The 23,573-nt window shown below is 44.4% G+C and overlaps 3 protein-coding genes and 1 long non-coding RNA gene across 4 annotated transcripts; 3 read left to right on the top strand and 1 right to left on the bottom strand.

Moving 5' to 3' along the window:
- Positions 1 to 218: 218 nt before the first annotated feature.
- Positions 219 to 10,247, top strand: LOC116161569. Its single transcript, XM_031474957.1, has 33 exons — positions 219 to 345; positions 401 to 414; positions 941 to 994; positions 1,048 to 1,092; positions 1,142 to 1,186; positions 1,232 to 1,276; positions 1,325 to 1,372; positions 1,418 to 1,450; positions 6,095 to 6,166; positions 6,216 to 6,260; positions 6,307 to 6,351; positions 6,398 to 6,430; positions 6,478 to 6,525; positions 6,574 to 6,672; positions 6,719 to 6,763; positions 6,809 to 6,853; positions 6,903 to 6,935; positions 6,982 to 7,029; positions 7,077 to 7,193; positions 7,241 to 7,285; positions 7,330 to 7,374; positions 7,424 to 7,456; positions 7,503 to 7,550; positions 7,597 to 7,713; positions 7,765 to 7,809; positions 7,858 to 7,902; positions 9,597 to 9,629; positions 9,682 to 9,729; positions 9,776 to 9,895; positions 9,946 to 9,990; positions 10,039 to 10,083; positions 10,133 to 10,165; positions 10,200 to 10,247. The coding sequence occupies exons 1-33, from the start codon at positions 219 to 221 to the stop codon at positions 10,245 to 10,247; spliced, it is 1,791 nt and encodes a 596-aa protein (XP_031330817.1).
- On the top strand, positions 3,912 to 5,496 carry LOC116162221. The gene is made up of 3 exons (XR_004143516.1): positions 3,912 to 5,191; positions 5,247 to 5,374; positions 5,421 to 5,496. It is a non-coding gene; the product is annotated as an uncharacterized LOC116162221 (long non-coding RNA).
- Positions 10,230 to 22,472, top strand: LOC116162220. The gene is made up of 49 exons (XM_031475773.1): positions 10,230 to 10,266; positions 10,313 to 10,432; positions 10,481 to 10,525; positions 10,574 to 10,618; positions 10,670 to 10,702; positions 10,756 to 10,803; positions 10,850 to 10,969; positions 11,017 to 11,061; positions 11,110 to 11,154; positions 11,205 to 11,237; positions 11,291 to 11,338; positions 11,385 to 11,498; positions 11,547 to 11,636; positions 11,686 to 11,718; positions 11,771 to 11,818; positions 11,871 to 11,969; positions 12,018 to 12,062; positions 12,112 to 12,156; positions 13,731 to 13,763; positions 13,812 to 13,859; positions 13,910 to 14,053; positions 14,100 to 14,144; positions 14,193 to 14,225; positions 14,281 to 14,328; positions 14,383 to 14,421; positions 16,376 to 16,441; positions 16,492 to 16,536; positions 16,587 to 16,631; positions 16,679 to 16,711; positions 16,761 to 16,808; positions 16,855 to 16,896; positions 16,955 to 17,011; positions 17,060 to 17,104; positions 17,153 to 17,197; positions 17,243 to 17,275; positions 17,323 to 17,370; positions 17,420 to 17,464; positions 17,557 to 17,610; positions 17,657 to 17,701; positions 17,748 to 17,792; positions 17,837 to 17,869; positions 17,920 to 17,967; positions 18,015 to 18,116; positions 18,170 to 18,223; positions 21,860 to 21,904; positions 21,962 to 22,051; positions 22,100 to 22,192; positions 22,245 to 22,283; positions 22,331 to 22,472. The coding sequence occupies exons 1-49, from the start codon at positions 10,255 to 10,257 to the stop codon at positions 22,418 to 22,420; spliced, it is 2,748 nt and encodes a 915-aa protein (XP_031331633.1). The 5' UTR covers positions 10,230 to 10,254; the 3' UTR covers positions 22,421 to 22,472.
- LOC116161567 lies at positions 22,472 to 22,921 on the bottom strand. Its single transcript, XM_031474956.1, has 3 exons — positions 22,849 to 22,921; positions 22,663 to 22,801; positions 22,472 to 22,617 (listed from the first exon to the last, which is right to left on the bottom strand). The coding sequence occupies exons 1-3, from the start codon at positions 22,885 to 22,887 to the stop codon at positions 22,472 to 22,474; spliced, it is 324 nt and encodes a 107-aa protein (XP_031330816.1). The 5' UTR covers positions 22,888 to 22,921.
- Between the last annotated feature and the right edge of the window lie 652 nt (positions 22,922 to 23,573).

The raw sequence follows: 23,573 nt of genomic DNA, 5'->3' as shown, positions 1-23,573 counted from the left end.
CTTTGACAGTTTCCAATTAATCTACATTCTCCCGATTACCCATATATCTCCGTGAACGTTTCCCAATAAGCGGAAAATAAATCGATAGCGTGAAATGTAAGCGATTTCGACTTCCAATCAAATCGCAACTTTGTGGTTTCGTCATGAATAAAATCAATTTTTTTTACCCATTAACGTTCGTTAATACAATTCCGTATCTACCACAAATTCCACTTTCTATGGCTAGTCGCCGAACCAGCCTGAAGGTGAAGTTATTCGTGTTGGTTCGTGGAATGGAAGCGCATCTGGTGAAGTTATCCGCGATGAGACTGCTGTTTGTACTCGTCGGGAGCCTCTTCCTGTTGGGTACTTTTTGAAAGGGCTTCTTTAGGAAAGGGATTACGTTTCAGTTTTATTTTAGATTCCGTATCTGGGGTAAGTTTGCTAGCCACAACGACTCTTTCGAATGTTCTACCGAGTGCATTTGGACCCGCCCCTGAAAACCTATGGGTAAAAGGGTTGCATCAATTGAGGTAAGGGCAAGTAATTATTTTAGGCGCGTACCCTAAAAGATAGGTGCTTATCAGCCACAACAGGCATTCCCAATTCAGAAATAGAGCGAGATTTTTTATCGTAAGCGGAATGTGGAAGAGGATTATCAACGTGATGGGAGATAATATTGGCCTCTTTTAAGGGTGGCCCAATTAAAGGCGACTCAAAATCGTAAATGGGATACACTGGCCCTTTTTGTGCTCATGTTTTAGCTACATCGGTTTACAAAAAGGTTCATCCTGCAAGAAAATGCTGAAAGGTTTACAAGAAGACAATTGCCATTAAGAACTGAAAAGGTTTAGGGACGAATCTGACCAATTTTAAAAACCCTTCACCAACTATTTTTGAAATCTTCTTTCAGTCACCCTCAAAGCCTCACACTTGAACTGACCTGGTTCCTTTTCTCCAGGTCACCCTGACAATTCCCGTGGAAGCGATTTTCCCTAACAACAAGCACATGCTGGTAAGTGAGTCGTCAATTATTATTGACGATCGCACTCAAGCGAGAGGTTTCAGGAACAAGCGAACATTTTCCTGAACAAGACTACGGACCAATCCAAAGTGAGTGACCTCCGCGAAACCGAGCGAAGGTGAATCCGATCTTTTTCAGGTGATCATCGCGAAAGAGCTCGCCGGTCTCGGAGTTCCTGTGAAGGTAAGTGAAGCGCGACCGTAACACTTTCAAACCTCCCCCTCGCAGGCTTTCGTCCTACAAAACCTGGTGAAGGCCTCCCAACACGCTTTCGTAAGTGGCCAAAACCTCGACGGATCCGGTCTAAGCTTCTTGTTGTAGAACGACCCCCACGCCATGTTCGAGGTGGATCTGGACACGTTGAGAGAGGTTCGTAGCACGTGGAGCACGTGAGCGCTAAGGGTTGTGTTTCAGCTCATCAAGAAGTATGAGGAGTACAAACCTACTGTAAGTAACGCAGGAGTTAACGATCCCAAACCCTCTCCCAACCCCCGTCTACATTTAAGCTTAGCGCTACAAGTTACTTTTTAGACCTGAAGGAATCTTGTTTTCTTAGCTACCCTTTCACAAGCCCCCGGCGTTTGTGGACAAATTTGTCCCCGTTGAAAGTCACCCCGGACATGTAAGTGCAAGTACTTAGTTCGCACTCGAATTTTTTTGCACTCCTGAACGTTTTTTGAATCTAACTTTCTTGAAATTTTAAGATACCCGGTTTTAGACCGCCAGGAGCTTTTGGCGCTCATGGAGTAAGTAGACTGTTTCAGTTAGCGTGAGTCCTAACTTGCACCGATGCACTTGAAATTAGTCGATCACTAACTCACTTTGGAGTACTAACACGTGGGGGGTAGGTATTGGGCCACTTGACAGTGGGAAGATATTTTTTATGTATGCCGTGCCATTTGGATAGATCAATTTAGAGAGTCGCTGTGAGAATAAATCGAGGGAACCGTGCCCGCTTTCTGCAATACGTTTCTTGTTTTCAATGGTTATCGCCAGACATATTTTCGTTCACGTTCTCTATGAAGCGGTACATGCGTAAATTTTTCTATGCTGAACAAAAATACTTTCTAATTCTAAAGTGACAATCCGTTACACGTTTAAGAATGTTTGATGAGCATTCAAAGACACTCAAGGTTTTCATAACGTCTATAAAACCCTCCAGACCTTCTGATTAGTCAGAGCCCTGTATTTTCTTAATTTAAGGTTTTTCGTACGTAGGAGACGTTCTTTAGTACTATTTGTAGTTCTTCAGAATCCTTGAGTACCTGAAACGTTTCCAGGCTTCACCTATTCTACTTCCCCATTTCCTGGGTTTGTCCCTCCTCTTCTTCTGCTTTCTCCATTTTTCCCTTCTCTTCCGATTGTTCTTCTTCATCTCGTTTTGCCATTTCATTTGCTTTTTTTTACAAACTCTAGTTAATCTTCTCCTGTTTCATCGTCCTTTGTTTGCCTTTTTTCTCTCCTATTACAAAGGTTCGTCTTCCTCCACTTCATCGGCCTCTGACGTTTCTTTCTCAATTTACTCTACTACTGTTTCTTCTGCTTCTGCGTCATCTTTCTCGATCTCGTTTTGTTTTACCGTGTTCTCTTTCTTCCTTTACCCTATCTGCTTTCTTACCCTTCCTCTTGTCGTGTTCCAATACTTTCTTCCGTTTCTCATTCTTCCCATTTCTTCCTTTTTCTTTTCTATACAACTTCCGCTCCTCTCTCTTTTTCATCTGCCATTTGTATCTTCTTTTTCTTTCTTATCCTTGCCCTTTCCACCTAACCCCCACCTTTCACTTTCCCATTTCTCAGCGTCTTCTTTTTTTCCTTTACGCCTTTTTACGACCTTCTGTCTCAGACCATTCCTCCCACCTTCCCTTCAGTACGTACCAGACCTTTTATTTTTATTTTTCCTTTCTCGTTTCTATGTTACCCTTCACACTTCTTTCTTTCTTTGTCTTTTATTTTTGTTACCTTTTTCCTTTTTCATTTTCTTTTCGCCTGTCCAAAGCCCTCCTCCTTACTTATCTTTAACTCGGCTTCTTTTTCTATTATTCCCCTTCTTTTTCAGCTTCCTCTTTTTTGCTTTTCCTCCACCTCTCAACTGTTGAATTCTTTCCGTTTTTCTTCTTTCTTGGTGTTTCTCTTTTTCTTCCTCCCTCTTCTACCCTCGCTTTGGTTTTCCTTTTCTATTTCTTCTCATCTTCCTTTTCGCTAATCTCATTGTTCACTTCTACATTTACCTCCTCCTGCCTTTCCAATTTCTTCTATTTCCTATATTTATCTCTTTTCTCTTCAAATTTAAATTTCCCTTCTCACCCACCGTGTGTATCCCTTCTGTTCTCTCCTCTGCCTCTTCTTTATTTATTTTATTTACTTTTTATTTTTTAGTGGGCGGAGTTTCAGTCAAGGTTGCTCTACCAACCCAGCCCACGATACTTTTGCAAATATCTATTCCCGAACCCGGTTTCGAACCAGGGACCCTTAGTACCGTAGTCCAGCTTCAACTGAACTCGCCACACGGACCGGCTTCTTCTGTTTTATATTCCTTTGTTTCGAATTCTTCTACTTCCTCTTTCCTTATTTTTAATTTCTTCTCTTCTGCATTATCGTTCTGTGATTCATCTCTTTTTCTCAGTCATTTTCTGCTTCATATTCTGATGCTTTCCTTCTTCTTACAACGATTTCCTCCCTGCGTGTTCGTTTCTGATTTTTTTTGTCTTCTGCTTTCTCTAATTCTGCATCGCTTGGCTTGTTTATCTGCCTTTATTTTATACGTCTGTCGATGTTTTCCCGGCTTTTAAACCCCCCCCCCCCCCTCCACAAAGTTTCTTTCTGTGTGACAGCTCAAAGAGCCTTCAAGAGCTTTTATGGGTCTTCAAGCATTTTCCTAACTTCGATGAATTTTAAAAAAAGCCTTTGATCTGAAAATGGTCTTCGAGAGCCCAAAGGACCTCAACAAATCTTTCCAGAGTCTCTAAGTTTCTTTTCTACTACTTGAGTTGCCTCTGGTTAACCCTGGAAAGTTTTTTTGAAGGCTCAAAACCTGAACATAGAAGTTCGTCTGAATTTCTTTACGAACCACCAAAGATAATCCACCATAGCACCATGAAGAAACGTTCCTCCACCGGCCATCTAAACTGGTCCTCCCAAGTGGCTCGGCATAGATACATTCAAAATCCTCGGGCGCCATAACCTAGCTAGAGGATTTTCCCACAACCGGGTGGCCCACCACCTATCGTGGACAATGTGAAATGTGGTAAAACTAATTTCGCTTTCACTTCGCAAGGGCGTACCGGGCGACGCGAACCTGCCGGTGAACATGAACAACATTTACCCCCAGAACAGGGATCTACAAGTAAGTCAGTCGGTCATTGAGACTACTCCCGCGCAAGTTACGTGAGTAATTTCAGGATAAGGTGAGAAATTTCCTGCACCGCCTGTCGGATAATTCCAAGGTAAGTGTGGCCGCTTCATTAGTATAACGTTGACACGTGGGGTTTTTTCGCGGATAATCTCGCGGATAATTTAATTGGTGGCGCCTCGCGAGTCAAATCCAAAATGTCCCACTAAGTGCCGATCTTCTACTTGTGTAGGACCTGATACGTCTTCGCCTCGGCAGCTTATCACCGGAACAACAAGTGAGAGCTCTAACACGCTACCACTTTTGAAAACTAATCCTCCCCGTTGTAGGGAAACGTACTCCTCCGCCTTTCGGAGGATGCCGTAAGTAAAATCCTTGACTCGAACCTCCCCCCAGTCTTTTCTTCGGACAGGATCCGTACCAGGACAACATGGATTTGGACCTGTGGACCATCGACAAGGTAATCCCGGGTGATCGAGGTAATTACTAACGCTTCCTCTTAGGCGATCGCGACGGATAATAGGAACCGGAACGCCGGCGTCGGAGAGGTTAGTATCATTGCGTGCACTGCGCTTGTAACACTTTTCACTTTGCAAGACTGCTCCACCACCAGAGTATCCAGTGGACGTAGATCAAATTTATCCCCATGACCCGTACCTGCAGGTAAGTTAGGGGTTTGCTCGTACTTGGCTCAATCCGTCTTCCAGGCCATAAAGGACTTCTTAAATAGGCTGTCAAAGCCCACCAAGGTAGGTCTCAACCACTATCGGCCCCCCGTTACCCTTCGTTTTTAGGATCTGATTCGCGCTCGCCTAGGCAACTTACCAGTAGAACAACAGGTATGCCCTCCCTCCCCTCCAAGGCTCGACAAAATTTAACCCGTCCCATTTTTAGGGCAGCATTCTCAATCGGCTAGCACATTCAGTTGTAGGTAAACGCACTTAGGTACCAAAATCCCTTAGGCAATCTTTTAGGATCCGTACAGGCAGAACATTGACTTGGACTTGTGGACCATTGACAAGGTGGGTCGTGCCTCCTTGGCCTCCTCGATAATCGATCCACTTGCAGGCCATCGCGACGGAACCGACCGAACCGCTGCCGGTCAACGTTGAAGAGCTCTACCCACAAGACCGTCACCTTCAGGTGAGTTACCCCGTGTCCACCACCAAGCGTTACGCCTAATTTTAGGACAAAGTGAAGGATTACCTCAACAAGCTGCCTCAGGAGTCGAAGAATTTAATTCGCGATGGTCTGGGCCCGCTGCCGCTGGATCAGCAGGGTCGTATACTATCGCGTCTCGCGGATTCTGTGGTAAGTACTCACCGGAGGGAATAAATACGAGTGCGTCACCCTCTATCAATAGGACCCGACAGCGGACCATGCCTTCCTCAACCCCGACACCCTGAGAAAGGTAAGGTGTGCTTATGGGACGCAAGTTCTCATGTCATCTTCTTGCAGGAAATTGACCTGGACCAACGGCACCAGTGGCCGGTAAGCGACAGTTTAGTCCAATTGCTTATCCCCCCGATCTGTTCATTCTCTGACCCCTGATAAGAATCCCGAGTGGTCATCGCCCTAGTATTTTGCTGAAATCTTCTTCGATTCGCTCGGCCGTCTAGCCATTTAAGGCTGCGAATGCCGAGCGATCCGAAGGAGAGTTCGGCATAAGTTCGACTCGCCCTAGTTTTCGAAATTTACTTAAAATACTCACACAGTTTTCGAATGCATTCGCCGTTACTTAGGTCAGTCCGCCGCCCGTCGACGAACCCCCAGTAGATATTGGTCGAATTTTCCCGCAAAACCCCGACCTTCAGGTAACCTTCTCGGACGTCCTGCAAAACACCCACTAATTTTCAATTACAGAACGAGATCCGTAATTTCATTGATCGATTGACAAAGGACGTTAAGGTGAGCTCGCTTGCTCATCCACAATTTTCACTAGGTCGAATTTCAGGACGTGGTGCGCCATTATCTTGGTAACCTCGCCCCGGACCAGCAGGTGAGTATCTCCACACTTTGGTTTCGACTGACACCATTTTATGTAGGAAAGAGTGCTTTCGCGACTTGCCAATGGAGTTGTAAGTATATGCTCCACCGTCCCCTTTTTGAAGCTCAGTTCGCCTAGGATCCGTATAATCCCAACGTGGTGCTCGATCCCGAAACCATAAGACAGGTAAGCCATGGTGGTGACGGATGCACTTTCTCACCCCGTTAATTTCAGGAAGTCGAACGCGACCAGAGAAACCGGGCCACCCCACCACCGGTCGAAGAACCTCCAGTAGATGTCGACAGAATCTTCCCACAAGACAGAGATTTACAAGTAAGTTGTGCTAGCACAGGAGGCGGTCACAGGTTTGCATTTTTAGAACCGACTCAGGGACTTCCTGAATAGATTGGCCAAGGATGTTAAGGTGAGTTGAGAGCCATTTACAACTTATGAGCATCCTTGATTTCAGGATACCGTGCGTGAATACCTTGGAAACCTACCCCCGGACCAGCAGGTGAGTTCCTCTAAGTCTTCAACGTATCTAACTCTGCGTTGGTTCACAGGGGAGGGTTCTCAGCCGCTTGGCAGATCGAGTCGTAAGTATCTACCGGTTTCCGTTTTCGAATGACCCCTTTCGCTTAGGATCCCCACGCGCAAAACGTCAAGATTGACCCCGCAATCATACGACAGGTAATCCCATCCGTACCAGTCGCCCACAGTCACGCCGATTCTTTCAGGAACTTAAGCGCGATCAATGGGAGCAGAGACCAACAACGGACAGGGTTACTCCGCCCCCTGTCGAAGAACCGCCAGTAGATATCGATCGCATTTTCCCACAAGACAGGGACCTGCAGGTGAGTCACGGGACCGTGGAAGAACACTCGCCAGTTGCTAATTTCAGAACAAACTCAGGGACTTCTTGAATAGGTTGGCCAAGGACGTTAAGGTGAGTAGGTCACTGTCAACTATCTCGGACACGCCTGGTTTCAGGACTCGGTGCGCCAGTACCTCGGAAACCTACCTCCCGACCAGCAGGTGAGCGTCCCCGCGCTTTGAACGTGTCTTATATCGTTTTGTTCCACAGGGAAGGGTTCTCAGTCGTTTAGCAGATCGAGTCGTGAGTACCCGCCCCCTTCCGTTTTCATCTAACACTTCTCCCCTAGGACCCCAACGCTCAGAACGTCGCGATTGACCCCGCAACCATAAGAGAGGTACTTTTAACCGGCCTAGTCTCATTATCATCGTCGCTTCTTGCAGGAAGTTAAGCGCGATCAGTGGGAGCAGAGACCGGCAACAGAAAGGGTCACGCCACCGCCAGTTGACGAACTGCCAGTCGACCTCGATCGCATTTTCCCACAAGACAGGGACTTGCTGGTAGGTTAAATAACTGACCTTGAAGATATTCCCATGGATTTTCAATTTCAGAATAGACTCAGGGATTTCCTTAACAGGCTGGCAAAGGAAGTGAAGGTGAGTTTCCGGTTGAAAAGTGCTATTTCTCATTGAGTTTTATTTTAGGACTTGGTGCGCCGGGAGCTTGGACATCTACCTCCTGACCAGCAGGTAGGTTCTAGTTCCGATTCTTGTTTGGAGAGTGAGTGTTACGAATTTTTTAATACAATTTGACTTCAAATGAAACAATGACGTGGAACCCGAAGGAGAGGTCGGCATAAACCACGCCTTTTTTCTTCAGTTTGAAACAAGACGGTAGCCTACCAATTAACAAATGAATGCACTCCAGATCTCTAGGCCCCGCTTTCCGACAGAGCCTTATTTGATTTTCCAAAAATTCCGAGTGGTTCCCGAAGTACGGTCCTAGGTTTTTAAGTGCGTATGAAAGCTTACGGCGCCAGTAAGTCGTGGGTTAGTTCAAATTATGGAGGAGAATTTTGAGGTCGTGGTTATCAAGCCTGCACTTGCAGATTGAGCGAGTTTTCACTCCATGTGGAGTAAATTTAAAGGCGTCAAGCGTTTGGATTAGACAGAAAAATCAGTCTTTATTGGTGGAAAAAGGTTGCTTCCCAGAATGGGTGTCACTAAAAAAAAAGAAATAGTAGGAAATGTTTTTTTAGAGTGAGCCGTCTGGCAATTGGTATTGGGCCGCGAGGCATTGCGCGTCGAACCGCGAGAGACGATTAGTGTGTAGTTTATTTTGTGTTAAAGAGACTCGCTAGAGACGCGACCGAAATTCTTATTTTTTCAAACCTTGCGATCCCTCCTCCACTGCTGAGAGACTTCAACTGTTAAATTTGTCAAAACTGAATGGCATCATCTTTAATTGCGGAGTCATCTTTTCACACGCACAATAACGAATTATTTTACAAAATGGCGATGATTAAGTTTTCAATGTTTAGTGTCTTTCTTACTACCAATTCTAGATAATTTTAAGGGTGCCGGCTACCACATTCTACATGCTACATTTTCTTCATTGAGGTAAATGAGTTGCAAACTATTAAATGCCGAGCGAACCGAAGGTGAGTTCGGCACAAATCCGACTACTATCGTGCCGTAGGGGTTCATTTTCGATAGCGAGGCCTAGTTTGTGCCGAACTCGCCTACGGCTCGCTCGGCAATGCTACATTTTCTTTATTGAGGTTAAATGAGTTCCAAACTACTAAATGCCGAGCGAACCGAAGGTGAGTTCGGCACAAATCCGACTACTATCGTGCCGTAGGGGTTCATTTTCGATAGCGAGGCCTAGTTTGTGCCGAACTCGCCTACGGCTCGCTCGGCAATGCTACATTTTCTTTATTGAGGTTAAATGAGTTCCAAACTACTAAATGCCGAGCGAACCGAAGGTGAGTTCGGCACAAATCCGACTACTATCGTGCCGTAGGGGTTCATTTTCGATAGCGAGGCCTAGTTTGTGCCGAACTCGCCTACGGCTCGCTCGGCAATGCTACATTTTCTTTATTGAGGTTAAATGAGTTCCAAACTACTAAATGCCGAGCGAACCGAAGGTGAGTTCGGCACAAATCCGACTACTATCGTGCCGTAGGGGTTCATTTTCGATAGCGAGGCCTAGTTTGTGCCGAACTCGCCTACGGCTCGCTCGGCAATGCTACATTTTCTTTATTGAGGTTAAATGAGTTCCAAACTACTAAATCCGACTACTATCGTGCCGTCGAGCTTCAGTTTCAATCACGAGGGGCCTATTTTGTGTCGAACTCACCTACGGCTCGTTAGGCAATACTACTTTCTCTTGTTTGAAGTTAAATGTGTACCAAACCATTCAATGCTACTATTTTCTTCCATAGGGAAGAGTGCTTTCGCGTCTCGCAGATGGAGTTGTAAGTAATCAACGTATTGCCACCAATTTCGGGTCACTTGTCCATCTTTCAGGATCCCTACAATCAAAACGTGGTGCTCGATCCTGGAACCATAAGAGAGGTAGTTCCAGTCCGTATTTTCGCTTTCCTATGTTCGCATTTTACAGGCAATCGAGCTAGACCAAGAGAGTCAAAGGCCGGTAACTGAAAGGGTAACGCCAACCCCGCCCGTCGAGGAACCTCCTGTAGATATCGACAAAATTTTTCCGCAAGACAGAGACCTACAGGTAAGACGCAGGACAGCTCCTGAGAAATCCTTACAGGTTTCGAATTTCAGAACAGACTCAGAAATTTCCTTAACAGATTGGCGAATGATGTTAAGGTGAGTGCAGTCGGGAAACAACAAGGTACATCAAGCTCTTCCTTTCAGAGTTTCGTGCGTTACTACCTTGGTCCTCTTCCTCCGGACCAACAGGTGAGTACTACTAAGTTCCTGGGCTATCTAACCCCGTTTTATTCCCCAGGGAAGGGTACTGGGTCGTCTCGCTGACCAAGTGGTAAAGTATATCAAAAACTGGTTCAAGACTCGAGCTGATCGCCTTTTTTCCAGGGTCCCTACGAGCAAAATGTATTCCTTGACCCTGAGATGATAAAAAAGGTAAGCTTAGTCGTCCACGGCCCACTCTTAATCGAGTAATGTACAGGAAGTTGAGTTGGATCAAGAGAGACAGAGGCCAACTACCGAAAAAGTTACGCCATCACTTCCCGCCGAAGAGTTTCCCGTAGATATCGACAAGATCTTCCCAGAAGACAAATTTCTGCAGGTAAGTAACTCCATCACTCGGAGAACCCTCACAAACTTCAAATTTCAGGACAGGCTCAGAGATTTCCTTAACAGATTGGCGAATGACGTTAAGGTGAGTGCAGTCGGGAAACAACAAGGTACATCAAGCTCTTCCTTTCAGAGTTTCGTGCGTTACTACCTTGGTCCGCTTCCTCCGGACCAGCAGGTGAGTATACTACCAAGCTTTTGGGCTATTTAACCCCGTTTTATCCCCCAGGGAAGGGTACTTGGTCGTCTCGCTGACCAAGTGGTAAAGTATATCAACAACTGGTGCAAGCCTCCACCTAATCGCCTTTTTTCCAGGGTCCTTACGACCAAAATGTATTCCTTGACCCAGATATGATCAGAAGGGTAAGCTTAATCGTCAACGCCCCAATCTCAATCGCACAATCTACAGGAAGTCGAGTTGGACCAAGAGAGGCAGAGGCCAACCACCGAAAAAGTTACACCACCACTTCCCGCCGAAGAGCTTCCCGTAGATATCGACAAGATCTTCCCAGAAGACAGATTTCTGCAGGTAAGTAGCGCCATCACTTGGAGAACTTACCAGACCTCAAATTTCAGGATAGGATTAGAGATTTCCTCAACAGATTGGCGAAGGATGTTAAGGTGAGGGAAAACGGGAAACAACAAGGTATATCAAGCACTTCCTTTCAGGGTTTCGTGCGTTACTACCTTGGTCCTCTTCCTCCGGACCAACAGGTGAGTATACTACAAGTTCCTGGGCTATCTAACTCCGTTTTATTCCCCAGGGAAGGGTACTTGGTCGTCTCGCTGACCAAGTGGTAAAGTATATCAAAAACTGGCTCAAGCCTCGAGCTAATCGCCTTTTTTCCAGGGTCCCTACGACCAAAATGTAGTCCTGGACCCTGAGACAATAAGAAAGGTAAGCTTAATCGCCAATGGCGTACTCTGAAACGCGCATTCTACAGGAAATCGAGTTGGATCAGAGGCCAACGACCACCGAACTAGCTACGCCGCCACCTCCCGTCGAGGAGCTTCCAGTAGATGTCGAAAAGATCTACCCAAAAGACAGATTTCTGCAGGTCAGTGGCGCCATCACTGGGAGACCTCTCACAGACTTCCAATTTCAGGACAGGCTCAGAGATTTCCTTAACAGATTGGCGAAGGACTCCAAGAGTTTCGTGCACTACTACGTTGGTCCTCTTCCTCCAGATCAACAGGTGAGTGGTCCACATTCTCGAGCTTATCTAACCTTTTGTTACGTTTCAGGGAAGGGTACTCACCCGATTAGCCGATCAGACCGTAAGTACACCAAAAGCCGCGAGGGGTTTCCAGTTAAGCACTTTTCTTCCAGGATCCCTACGAACAAAACGTGGCCCTTGACCCAGACACGATAAAAAAGGTAATCTCGACCCTCGTCTACGCTTAGGTATTTTCACTGTCTTATTCTACAGGAAATCGAGTTAGACGAAGAGCGCCAGAGGCCTTCGCCTCCGGTCGAAAAACTTCCTTTAGATGCCGACAAGATCTTCCCACATGACAAAGACCTGCAGGTGAGTCGTGCTCGCATCCGAAGAATACTCAAGGATTTCAAATTTCAGAACAAGCTCCGGGACTTCCTTAACCGCCTGTCGAAGGATGCGAAGGTAAGTTCGGCCGTTGGTCAAGCACCACAGTCATGATGCGTTTTTTTAGAGTTTTGTGCATTACTACCTTGGCCCTCTGCCCCCGGACCAACAGGTGAGCTATTTCTGCTCCTAATACTTGGAGGATCTGGCGGAAAATTCGTTTATGATTGCTCTTGGTGACGGGATTACATAATGAACGTGGAGGTATTTCTCCAGTATCAGGAGCAATGTTTCAGCGCGATATTTTCTCTGTAAACATTTGTGCCAGGAGGAATTTCTGCCCCTAAATGATTGGAGCGCCTTCGGAAAATTCTTTTAGGTTTTCTATTGGTGGCAGGAATGCATAACAAACCTGAAGGTGTTTTTCTAGTATCAGGAGCAATGTTTCAACGCGGTGTTTTCACTGTAAACATTTGTGCCAGGAGGAATTTCTGCTTTTAAATGTTTGAAATACCTCCGGAAAATTCTTTCATGTTTCCTCTTGGTGGCAGGAATACATAATGAACGCGGATGGGTTTTGTAGTATCAGGAGCAATGTTTCAGTGCGGTATTTTCGCTGTAAACCTTTGTGCCAGAACGAATTTCTGCTCCTAAATGCTTGGAGAACCTTCGGAAAATTCTTTTAGGTTTTCTGTTGGTGGCAGGAATACATAATGAAAGTGAGGGTGTTCAGTATCAGGAGCATTTTTTCAGCGCGGAATTTTCGCTGCAAACGCCTATTTCTGCTCCTAAATGCTTGGAGTACCTTCGGATAATTCTTTTAGGTTTTCTCTTAGTGGCAGGAATACATAATAAACGTGGAGGTGTTTTCCTACAATCAGGAGCAATGTTTCAGAGCGATATTTTCGCTGTAAACATTTGTGCTGGGAGGAATTTCTGCTCCTAGATGCTTGGAGGATCTTCGGAAAATTCTTTTAGGTTTTCTTTTGGTGGCAGTAATACATAATGAACGTGGAGGTGTATTTCTAGCATCAGGAGCAATGTTTCAGCGCGGTGTTTTCGCTGTAAACATTTGTGACAGGAGCAATTTGTGCTCCTAAATGCTTGGAGGATCTTCGGAAAATTCTTTTAGGTTTTCTCTTGGTGGCAGGAAAACGTGGACGTGTTTTTCAAGTAGCAGGAGCAATGGTTCAGCGCGGTATTTTCGCTGTAAACATTTGTGCCTGGAGGAATTTCTGCTCCTCAATGCTTGAAACACCTTGGGAGAATTCTTTCAGGTTTTTTCTTGGTGGCAGGAATACATAGTGAACGTGGGGGTGTTTTTCTAGTATCAGGAAAAATGTTTCAGCACGATATTTTTACTGTAACCTTTTGTGCCTGCAGGAATTTCTGCTCCTAAATGCTTGGAGTATCTCCGGAAAATTCTTTTAGGTTTTCTCTTGGTGGCAGGAGTACATATTGAACGTGGAGGTGTTTTTCTAGTATCAGAAGCAATGTTTCAGCGCGGAATTTTCGCTGTAAACATTTGTATCAGGAGGAATTTCTACTCCTAAATGCTTGAAGAACCTTCGGGAAATTCTTTAAAGTTTTCTCTTGGTGGCAGGAACACATAATGAATGTGGAGGTGTTTTTCTAGTAGCCGCAGAAATGATTTAGTGGTAGTACCTTGGGTAATGGGTATCTATTGGAGTAGATTTTCTCCACCTACCAGAACCACAAACTATCTAATTTTGTTATGTTTCCCAGGGAAGAGTACTTTCTCGTCTCGCTGATCAAGTTGTAAGTATACGGTAGTCTCCTGTTCCGGGATAACCTCCTCTGTTCCAGGATCCCTACGCTCAAGACGTACACCTAGACCCTGACACCATAAGAAAGGTAATCGCAACGGTCACCTTCTAATAAATTCTCATTCGCGAACCGTGCAGGAAATCGAGTTAGACCAAGAGAGACAGAGACCCCCACCTCCCGTCGACGAGCTTCCCGTTGATATCGACAAAATCTTCCCACAAGATAGAGACCTGCAGAACAGACTCAGAGACTTCCTCAACAGACTGACGAAGGACACCAAGGTGAGTGCATTCACCAGGAGACAAACCTCAACCTGCTTCCCTTCAGAGTTTCGTACGCTACTACCTCAGCCCTCTGCCTCCGGACCAACAGGTGAGTGGAACCGGTCTCGAAGCTGCCTAACCCCGTCTCCTCCCCTAGGGTAGGGTACTTGCTCGTCTCGCTAATGGAGTTGTAAGTAAATGCGACCGTCTCTTTCTACGAAGCTAACCGATTTCTCTTCCCTTAGGATCCCTACGATCAGAACGTGGTCCTTGATCCTGAGACCATAAGGAAGGTGACTTAATCTACTTCGATTATCAGACTGCACTTTCATTTCGAGTTTTTGTAGGCTATTGAAGCGGATAATCGGCCGGAAGGAAGTGGAACCGTGAGTGTTATAATCGTTTCTATAGAATTCGTAAGGTCAATGTCATCCTGCCGTTGAAATTTTTAATTAGAACGCAGTTAATATAAATAAAGTACCTTCCCAACATTACGTAATTAGTCAGAGCCTAATTAATTTTTGTACCAAAGGATAATTCTAGCTGATAAGAAAGATTACGTAAAGTGCGAATCTGAGACAATTTTTCGCGTCCCTCTATAGCGCATCACTCACCTTTCTGCTTCCAGATTTTAGTTCCCAGATTCCATCTTCCTGCTTCTGGCATCCAGTCTCTACTTTCAGATTCTGACTTCAAGTGTTCCGGTTTTTCGGTTCCCAGTAACGTTTACAATTTTCTGGATTTATACGATTTCAGCCTTCCTTGTGTCAAGGTGCGTCTTTGTTGAAACGCGTAGCTTCCATTTCTCTATTGCCAAGTTCCATCTTTTTGCTTCCAACATCTTCCAGTGAGCCCTAGTGAGTTTTGAGTTCTCAGATGTGTCCGCAATTTGGATTCCCCTAGGTCAGGGCTCGTATTCGTGGTCTATAAATTTGAGAGGAATGGTCAGTGGTCCTAATTATTCAAATAGAATTGTCTTACGTTCCGCCTATATTGAGAATGTTTCCTTATTGTATTTATACGACTTCAGCTTTCCTTATGTCACGGTGCGCCTTTGTTGATAATGTATTAATTACTTCAGAGATAAAAGTTCACCAGTTTCGGTGTGACCCAGCTCAGAACCACCTTAGTTTTAAACCTACGATAAAATAAATGACCTTGAACTTGGCGCATGCGCTTAAATTGGCCTTACCTAGGCACTCTTAAGTCACTTTTCGCTTTCAAAAAACCCAAGGTCAAGACCCCAGTTTTTGCGGTGTCAGGGTTTAATGCCCTCATTTTTGTCATACTTTATTTAATTTTCAAGGTCACTGGCTCCATTTTTTAGGATGTCATATTGCATTTTCCAGGTTATCCTAATGACGTTCACCTCTTTGCTGTGTCATATTCTCCTTTCAATATCATCAGAGGTGGACGGCCCCCTTGTTGTGGTGTCATATTCTATTTTCAAAGGTCGATGACCCTATTTTTGTTCATTTTAAAAGTCATAAAAGGTCAAGTGTCTCATATTTGTGGTGGCATTTCATTTTCTTAGTTATCAAACTCCAATAACCCCTATTTTTGAGGTGTCAAGTTTCTTTTCCAAGGTCAATAAAGGAAATGACGCCATTTTTGTGGTGTCATATTTCATTTTCAAGGTTACCAAAATTTAATAACCTTGGTTGCGGCGCCATATTTTATTATCAAGGTCAATGAAAGGCAATGGCACCATTTTTGTGTGTCATATTTCATTTTCAAGATCTAGACCTTGGACCCCAGTTTTGCGGAGTCGTATATAAGGTGCCGAACTGACCTGTAGGTTATTCACGACCAAATAGGGTCATTGACCTTGGACGACCTTGGAAGTTAAACTGGATTTGACGCAGGAAGCTCATTTACTTCTGATGAAAAAATGATATTGAACTTTGATAACCATGAAAATAAAAGTACATGACACCATAAAAAGGTGTCATTGACCTCTGATGACATTGAAAGTAGAACATGACACCACTAAGAAGTGGAGGTTATAGCACTTGGATAACCTTGAAAATGAAATATGACGTCACAAGAAATGTAAGCCATTGACCTTGAAAATATAACCAGATAACAAAAATGGAACTTTGATGACCTTGAAAATAAAATATATGACCTTTGGTTTTTTATGAAACAGAAATACGACAAAAAATGGCGTCATTGACCTCCGATGACCTTGAAAGCGAATGCCCTTGAGCAGAATCTTAACTTACTATCCAAGGTGATCGACACGTGGCACGCGATCCTTTAGCTCCACCTTGAACTACTTTCCAAAGTCACCACCAGGTGGCGAGCGCCCGACGAATGTAATTATTTTTTTCCACTTAGGAAGTACCTCACGTGGACCTTCCATTAGACGTAGATCGAATTTATCCTCACAACAAAGTCCTCCAGGTAAGCAACCCTGTACGGATTTGTGCCCCAATTTTTATACCAAATTGCAGAACGTAGTCAAGGACTTTTTGGAACGGCTGTCCGATTACTCAAAGGTGAGCGTAGATCAAACCTTCTAATCGCCACTAACCCTCAAATTTTGTAGAACCTGGTACGAATGTATCTTGGTAACCTGCCACCCAAGCAGCAGGTGAGTACACGCCCTTATCCCTCGACTCCTAATGTCTTTTGTTTTAGGGACGAGTTCTTCTTCGCCTTTCCGCGCCAATTGTAAGTATAAAAGTAACCGGGTCGAGGCGTAACCACAGCCTTCCAATAGGATTCGTCCGAGAAGGACATCGTGCTCGATTCCGACATCATACGAAAGGTAACCTAGGCACTAGCCCTCGCGATGTAAACAATTCGTGTTGCAGGAGATCGGGTTGGACAAAGGTGGTAAGAAGGTGCCGGAAACCGTAAGTAAAAGCTCTTGGTCGCACCCCGGGGGGTGAGCCTCAGGTAACTCTCTTGCAGACCGCCGAACCACCGGTGGATGTCGAGCGAATTCACCCCCAAAGCAAGGAGCTGCAGGTAAGTGATCCCATTGGCGACCCTCTCCGCTTTGACCCAGATTTCTAGAACAAGACCAAACAGTTCCTGGACAGACTGACGAAGGACTCATCCGTAAGTATCTAAAATCAGCCGCGGTAAGTTAGCACGGCGTGTCCTTAGAACCTGGTGCGGCAACACCTCGGCGACCTGAGCCCTGCGCAACAAGTAAGTTGTCCTCCGCAAGGTGGCGCTTTTTAACCGATCTTTTAGGGAAGAGTGTTGGACCTCCTGTCCGACCCGATTGTAAGTATTAAAGTTGCGAGAAAAGCTTAACGCGGCACTTCCCTCAGGATCCTAGGCAGGAAAACGTAACCTTGGATTCGTACACGATAATGAAGGTAACTTGCCTCTTAAACCAAACCGCTCGAACTGTGCCTCCACTTTCAGGCGATTGACATCGACAATGAGAACTTCAAGGAGCACTACAAAGCCGTAAGTATATCGGAAGCTTCAGCGCAGAGTTCCTCATCCTGAACCCCTTCCCCCTCTCCAAACAATGTTATTACTTTTTCTTGTGAAACTAGGACAGACCGCCAGTGAACGTGGAGAAAATTTACCCCGAAAACTTGGACTTACAAGTGAGTCACTACGTGACGTGTGTCATGTGCTATATATCTATTTTAGGATAAAGTCAGGGACTTCTTGGACCAACTCTCGAAGGACTCACAGGTAGAGACTCCTCGTGACGAAGTGATTGTAATTGTCTGATCTACAGGACTTGGTCGGAGAGTACTTAGGCAATCGGACGTCAGAGCAACAGGTGCGTGACTCTAGCAAAGGGCCCCATCTCATCTTTATTTTTAGGGGCGTGTCCTTCTAGAGCTCGCCAAACCAATCGTAAGTATCCCGCACAACTTTGTCCATCGGCACATGCATTTCATTGGCAGAACCCTGTGCTAAACAACGTGACTTTGGACGCGGAGACGATAAAGAAGGTAAACCTACTTGGTGTCATTGGAATTTTAAGCCTTATTTGATTTAGGCAATCGAATTGGACGAAAGGAACCAATCGAAGAGTACGGAGGAGGTACCGACCACTGCTCCGACGACTGACACTACACCAAAGATGACTTCGAGCGCAAAAGTAAGTAATTTAATTAGCTAACCGTCAAAGCTTACACATTTTCTCCAAATTAGACACCATCGCCGCATACGCTCGAGAATTTGTTCCCAGCCAAACCAGATATACAGGTAAGAAATCTACTAATCGTCGGAGGGGGGAGGGATCAAATTAAGTGGGGAAAGGTGTCGTAATTCTACTGACGTCTGCATATACTAATAATCTTAAAAAACAGGGAAACAGACAGACCGACAAACCGACAGACCGACATACCGACAGATCCACATCATCGAGATTTTGTCTGATTCGAATTCCTGGTGCTTTAAAACGTGTATTTCCGTCAAAAAAGTGGGTGGGGGGGTCATTTTTATCCCAATGTAATACCTCCCTTACTAACGTGCAGGTGGTAAAAAATTTATGACCATTGTGGTGGTGTTTTGGAAATGGAAATTAGGGGTTCACACTCTCTTTCATAAACTCATAAACAGTATGCTTCTATACCCCCTCCCCCCCCCCCGGCCCCAGTGACGCTGTTTATTCTTCAGGACTCGCATGAATGTTGCGGAACGAAAATTACATCCTCTTGGTGAGAACGTACCACCGGTGGGTCTAGGGATCTGGATGGAACTGTCGTGTGTACTGGGTTTTCATACCTCCTCCCCCCCCCCCCCCCCCCCAAACTCCCAGATAGCACTTTCACAATTTGTTTATCCTCCAGGGCTGGCATGAAAGATGTTGGAGAAGGAGTATGAGATCCTCTTCCTCGTATAGCTAAGAGCGTATCACCTGGGGGCCCGGGGAGTAGTATGTACTGGGGGTTCCATACCCTCCAGACCCGCCGGTAACACACAAACGGTGTATCCTTTAGGGCTCGCGTGACAATTGTTGCGGAAAAATTATTAGGTCCCCTTCTGCGTAGGGCAAAGAATCACAGGGGGTTTAACCCCCCCCCCCTCCCCGCAATTGAAAAATCGATGAGCATTTCCGGAAAATTATATTAAAAGCGACGCGCGTTTAATAACGTCCAGGAGACAAGGACACCCCTACAACCTTAGTGCCCTTGTTGTGTCCTGTCGTGTGCACTGAGAGTTATTAAAAACCCCCCGTAGCCCCCCATACCCTCCTCCGGTAACATTTCTTTCTATTAACCTTTTAGCCTTAAGGGACTCGGATGACAGTTGTTGGGGATTTACGATAAGTATAGAATACTACCCAGCACCAAAAGAGACGATGGTTTTCCGAAAAATGATTGAACCATGTCCTCCACAAAATTATGCTCTCTTAATACAAAACTCATTTTCAAAGCTACTTCGTCAGGATCATTGGCCTGAACCCCACACATTGCGCCCTTCTGGTACTAGAATCTCTTCAAACAACATTTGGATCAAGATCACAGAAATGAACGTCTATTATACGAAGGCATACGCCCCGTCATACCAGACCCACTGTGATCACTGAAAAGTCAAGTTAGCGAATTAGCTCGCTTACCAAATTCTCTTTTAAAATGATTCCATCAGGTTCACAGAAACGCAAGAATCTCTCAATTGATAACAATAAATTATCATTGCTCTCCTGGTACCAAATTCTCATAAATCTACAAGTAATTGTCATTAAATTCCCCTCATGGGTCATGTGACCAAGTTCTCATCAAGGAATCATTGCACCATAGAAATGGAAACACATTGAACCATGCCACCTCAATAGTTATGTTCTCCTAATACGAAATCTTCAAAGCTTCCTCATAAGGTTCACAGGAACACAAAGGGGCGTAATTGTATCAGGATCACAGAAACATAAATCCATTCAACCAACTACTCTTAAGTTTAAGACTCTCGTTTTCTCTTCCACATTGTGCGCTCCTATTACCGACCTCTTCAAAATTCTGCTCTCCTAATACAAAACTCATTTTCAAACCTACTTCATCAGGCCTATACCGGCGTAGACACCACATATTGTGTTCTTCTGAATCAGATTCCCTTCAAACAATATTTGGATCAAGATCACAGGAATGAGAGTCTATTTTACGACGGCCTTTTCAACTTCTACGCTCCGTCATACCAAATTTTTTTTCAAAAATTGCTCCACTGGGATCACTGAAAAGTAAAGTTAGCGAATTACCTACCTCATTTAACAGCAAATTCTCTTTAAAATGATTCCATCAGGTTTACAGAAGCGTAAGACTGTCAGTTGATAACAATTTATTATCACTGCTCTCCTGGTACCAAACTCTCATAAATCTACAATTAATTGACATTAAATTCCACTACTTATGTTGCCATGTGGCCATGTACTCATTAAGAAATCGTTGCACCATAGAGACGGAAACTCATTCAACCGAGCCATCTCAGGGGTTATGTTCTCCTAATTCGAAATCTTCAAGGCTTCATCACAAGGTTCACTAGAACACAATACATACGGAATCTTCAAAGCTTCCTCATAAGGTTCACATGAACACAAAGAGGCGTAATTGTATCAGAATCACAGAAACATAAATCTATTCAACGAAATACTCTTAAGTTAAATGCTCTCGTTTTCTCTTTCACATTGTGCTCTCTTATTACCGACCTCTTCAAAATTATGCTCTCCTAATACAAAACTCATTTTCAAAACCTACTTCATCAGGACTACTGACGTAGACACCACATATTATGTTCCTCTATTACCAGATTCCCTTCAAACAATATTAGGATCAAGATCACAGGAATGAGAGTCTATTTTACGACGGCCTTTCAAGTTCTACCCTCCGTCACACCAAATTTTTTTTCAAAAATTGCTCCAATGGGATCCCTGACAAGTAAGGTTAGCGAATTAGCTCGCTTAACAGCAAATTCTCTTTAAAATGATTCCATCAGATTTACAGAAACGCAAGAATCTGTCAATTGATAACAATTTATTATCATTGCTCTCCTGGGACCAAATTCTCATGAAGAAATGATTACATCTGCAATTAATTAATAGACATAGACTTATGCAACATAGAAGCGGAAACCCATTGAATCATGCCATCTTAGCAGTTATGTTCTCCTAATACGAAATCTTCAAAACTTCATCATTAGGTTTACAGGAACACAAGGAAGCGTAATTAGATAACAGATAACAAATTCCCATCAAAAGGTTATTGTATCGGGATCACAGAAACAGGAATCTATTGAACGAAACACTCTCATGTGCTCCTTGTAAAAAACTCTTATCAAGAAACCAACACATCGTGACTACAAAAAGATATTTTTATTGAACCAACCCTTTCAAGGTTTTGTGCTTTCCCAAGATGGAATCCTCTTTTTAAAACGTTCTGTCAGGATCACAGAAGAGCAAGAAGATGTAATTAAAAACAAAGTATTAAATATAGATGTATTGTACCAAATCGTCTCAGGTACTAGCTCTTGTGGACTCCAGGTGGCTCATTCCCTTCAAAAATTAGTCTCGTTAAGACCTTAGATCTCCACAAACATTATGCTTCCCTAATACCATTTTCTTACAAATCCATTAATGTCAGGATCACATAAATGAAAGCAGGTACGCGTATGTTTAGTGAAATATAGGTACTCGCTCCTTTTTATTGTCTAATACTGCTTCACAATTTCTATTATCAGGATATCAGAAGTGCTATAAGGTAAACAGGAACATTTTCAAATACTGTGATCCAATGAACTGTTACATATTATGCTCCCCTAATAACCTTCTCGCGTATTCGCTTCTGAATCACTCTCCAAATATTATCAGGATAACAGAAATGAAGGTGGACGTTCAGGTTACTTCTGTTTCAGGAACACGTGGAAAAGTTCTGGTACAACCTGACTCCGGCATCTCAGGTGAGCTATCGCCGTAGTACACAACTCGGCCATGGTCCTATACATTTCTTCTTCCAGACCACACTACGCAACAGCGTTTGCAACTTGAAACCGGAAAAGCAGCGCCGCATCCTCGTCTACCTAACACGCGTCAGCGAGGCGAGAACGGTACGTAACCCAAACGACCCCTAAGATCTCACTTAAAGATCTGTTTAGAATCAAAATGGGGAGAAAATGATGTTACACAACGACTCCGTCGAAAAGGTTGTCCTCATGGACGACAAGGGTGAACTTGGTGAGGCTCAGAAGGTAAGTACCTCCCAGGGGATGGAGAACCAAAAACGCATCCGTTGAGTTTTAGATCATCGACGACGGTAAATGGCCTGATGAACCCCTGGACGTAAGTGACGGTTTTTGAAGGGCCAACCTAATGCTTTTTGTTTTCAGGATGGTTCAATCGACGGTTCCGGTTCCAGCGGGCGAATTGTGCACGTGGCCTGTCTCAGTATTCTTGCGGTGGTGTGGCTCATAGTTTAAGTAGGTTAAGCGAATTGTTTTTATTATCTAAAACTGTTAAATATAAAATCACTAAAAGATACACCTGCATATTGGCAAAGAGGCCACGTCTGGGGTTGATGTGGTTGTAACTTCTTCCGCTACAGTGGTGGTGGGTACCACCGTCGTTGTGTCAGGTGCCACTTCTGTCGTTGTGGCATTCTCACCGTCAGCTGCGCCTAATCCGAGAAAAATTAAATCAGCACCCGACCCAAAGATCTTACCCTCTCTCGTTGCCAGCCCGGGAACCTCAAGGGTAGTTTGTGCAATGTACGTTTCCAATATGGGGGGTGGAAGCAGAAGTACGTTCGGAGGTAGGTCCGAATTATTTGGTGTTATTATGGGCTTAGGCACCACCAGACCCTGAAACCGTTTCCGTCGGTACGCTTACAAGCTCAAGGTTTACTTACCAAGAGACTTAAGAGCACGAGGACCCGAACCGAACCCATAGCGACAACGGTACTTTTGGTACTACGAAACGGGACGCTGCTGTAACAATAAAGTGGCTGTTTGTTATGATTTTCATAGCTAATTTCATCGCATTATTACATAAAATGTGGACATTAGAAAGTGAGCTAAACGATCATCGAGCTTGCGTGAAACACATTGTGCACAAAGGTCACTTAAGGTCGACCATTTTGTTTACACGCGCAAAGTAGGCTGAGGACGCGGATAATTGGGGTACTTCACGCAAGATTAATACTCAACAGAGAAACAAAGGGAGCGACCACTAATAGCGACGGGTACACTTACTCCGTGAAAATCTCTGTAAAGGCTTTTCTAAGAAGACTTTTTAGAGCCTTTAAATCAGGGCCTAAGAGACGTTTCGGGATTTCAATATTAAGTACCTAGCCTTAAGGTTCAAATTAGAAAATCAATGTCTCAGTAGAGAACTGGGACACCGGTGAAGACCTTTGAAGAGCAAGCGTAAAGGCTTTTAGTGATCTTAAAAAACCAATAAAGTCACTTAGACTTTTAAACATTCCTAAAGCTCCTTGCAGACCTTTACATGCTTTATATAAATACATGAGCCTCGTACAGGGTTCCGAAAGCGTTTCAAAATTTACAATGTCGGTACTATAAGACCTTCAAAAACGACTAAAGGCCTGTTGCAAAATCAAAATTAATCTTAGAC

The sequence above is a fragment of the Photinus pyralis genome, unplaced genomic scaffold (genome assembly GCF_008802855.1).
Source record: "Photinus pyralis isolate 1611_PpyrPB1 unplaced genomic scaffold, Ppyr1.3 Ppyr1.4_LG10, whole genome shotgun sequence".
NCBI classification, from domain to species: domain Eukaryota; kingdom Metazoa; phylum Arthropoda; class Insecta; order Coleoptera; family Lampyridae; genus Photinus; species Photinus pyralis.
This window is presented reverse-complemented; position numbering and strand designations above follow the sequence as displayed.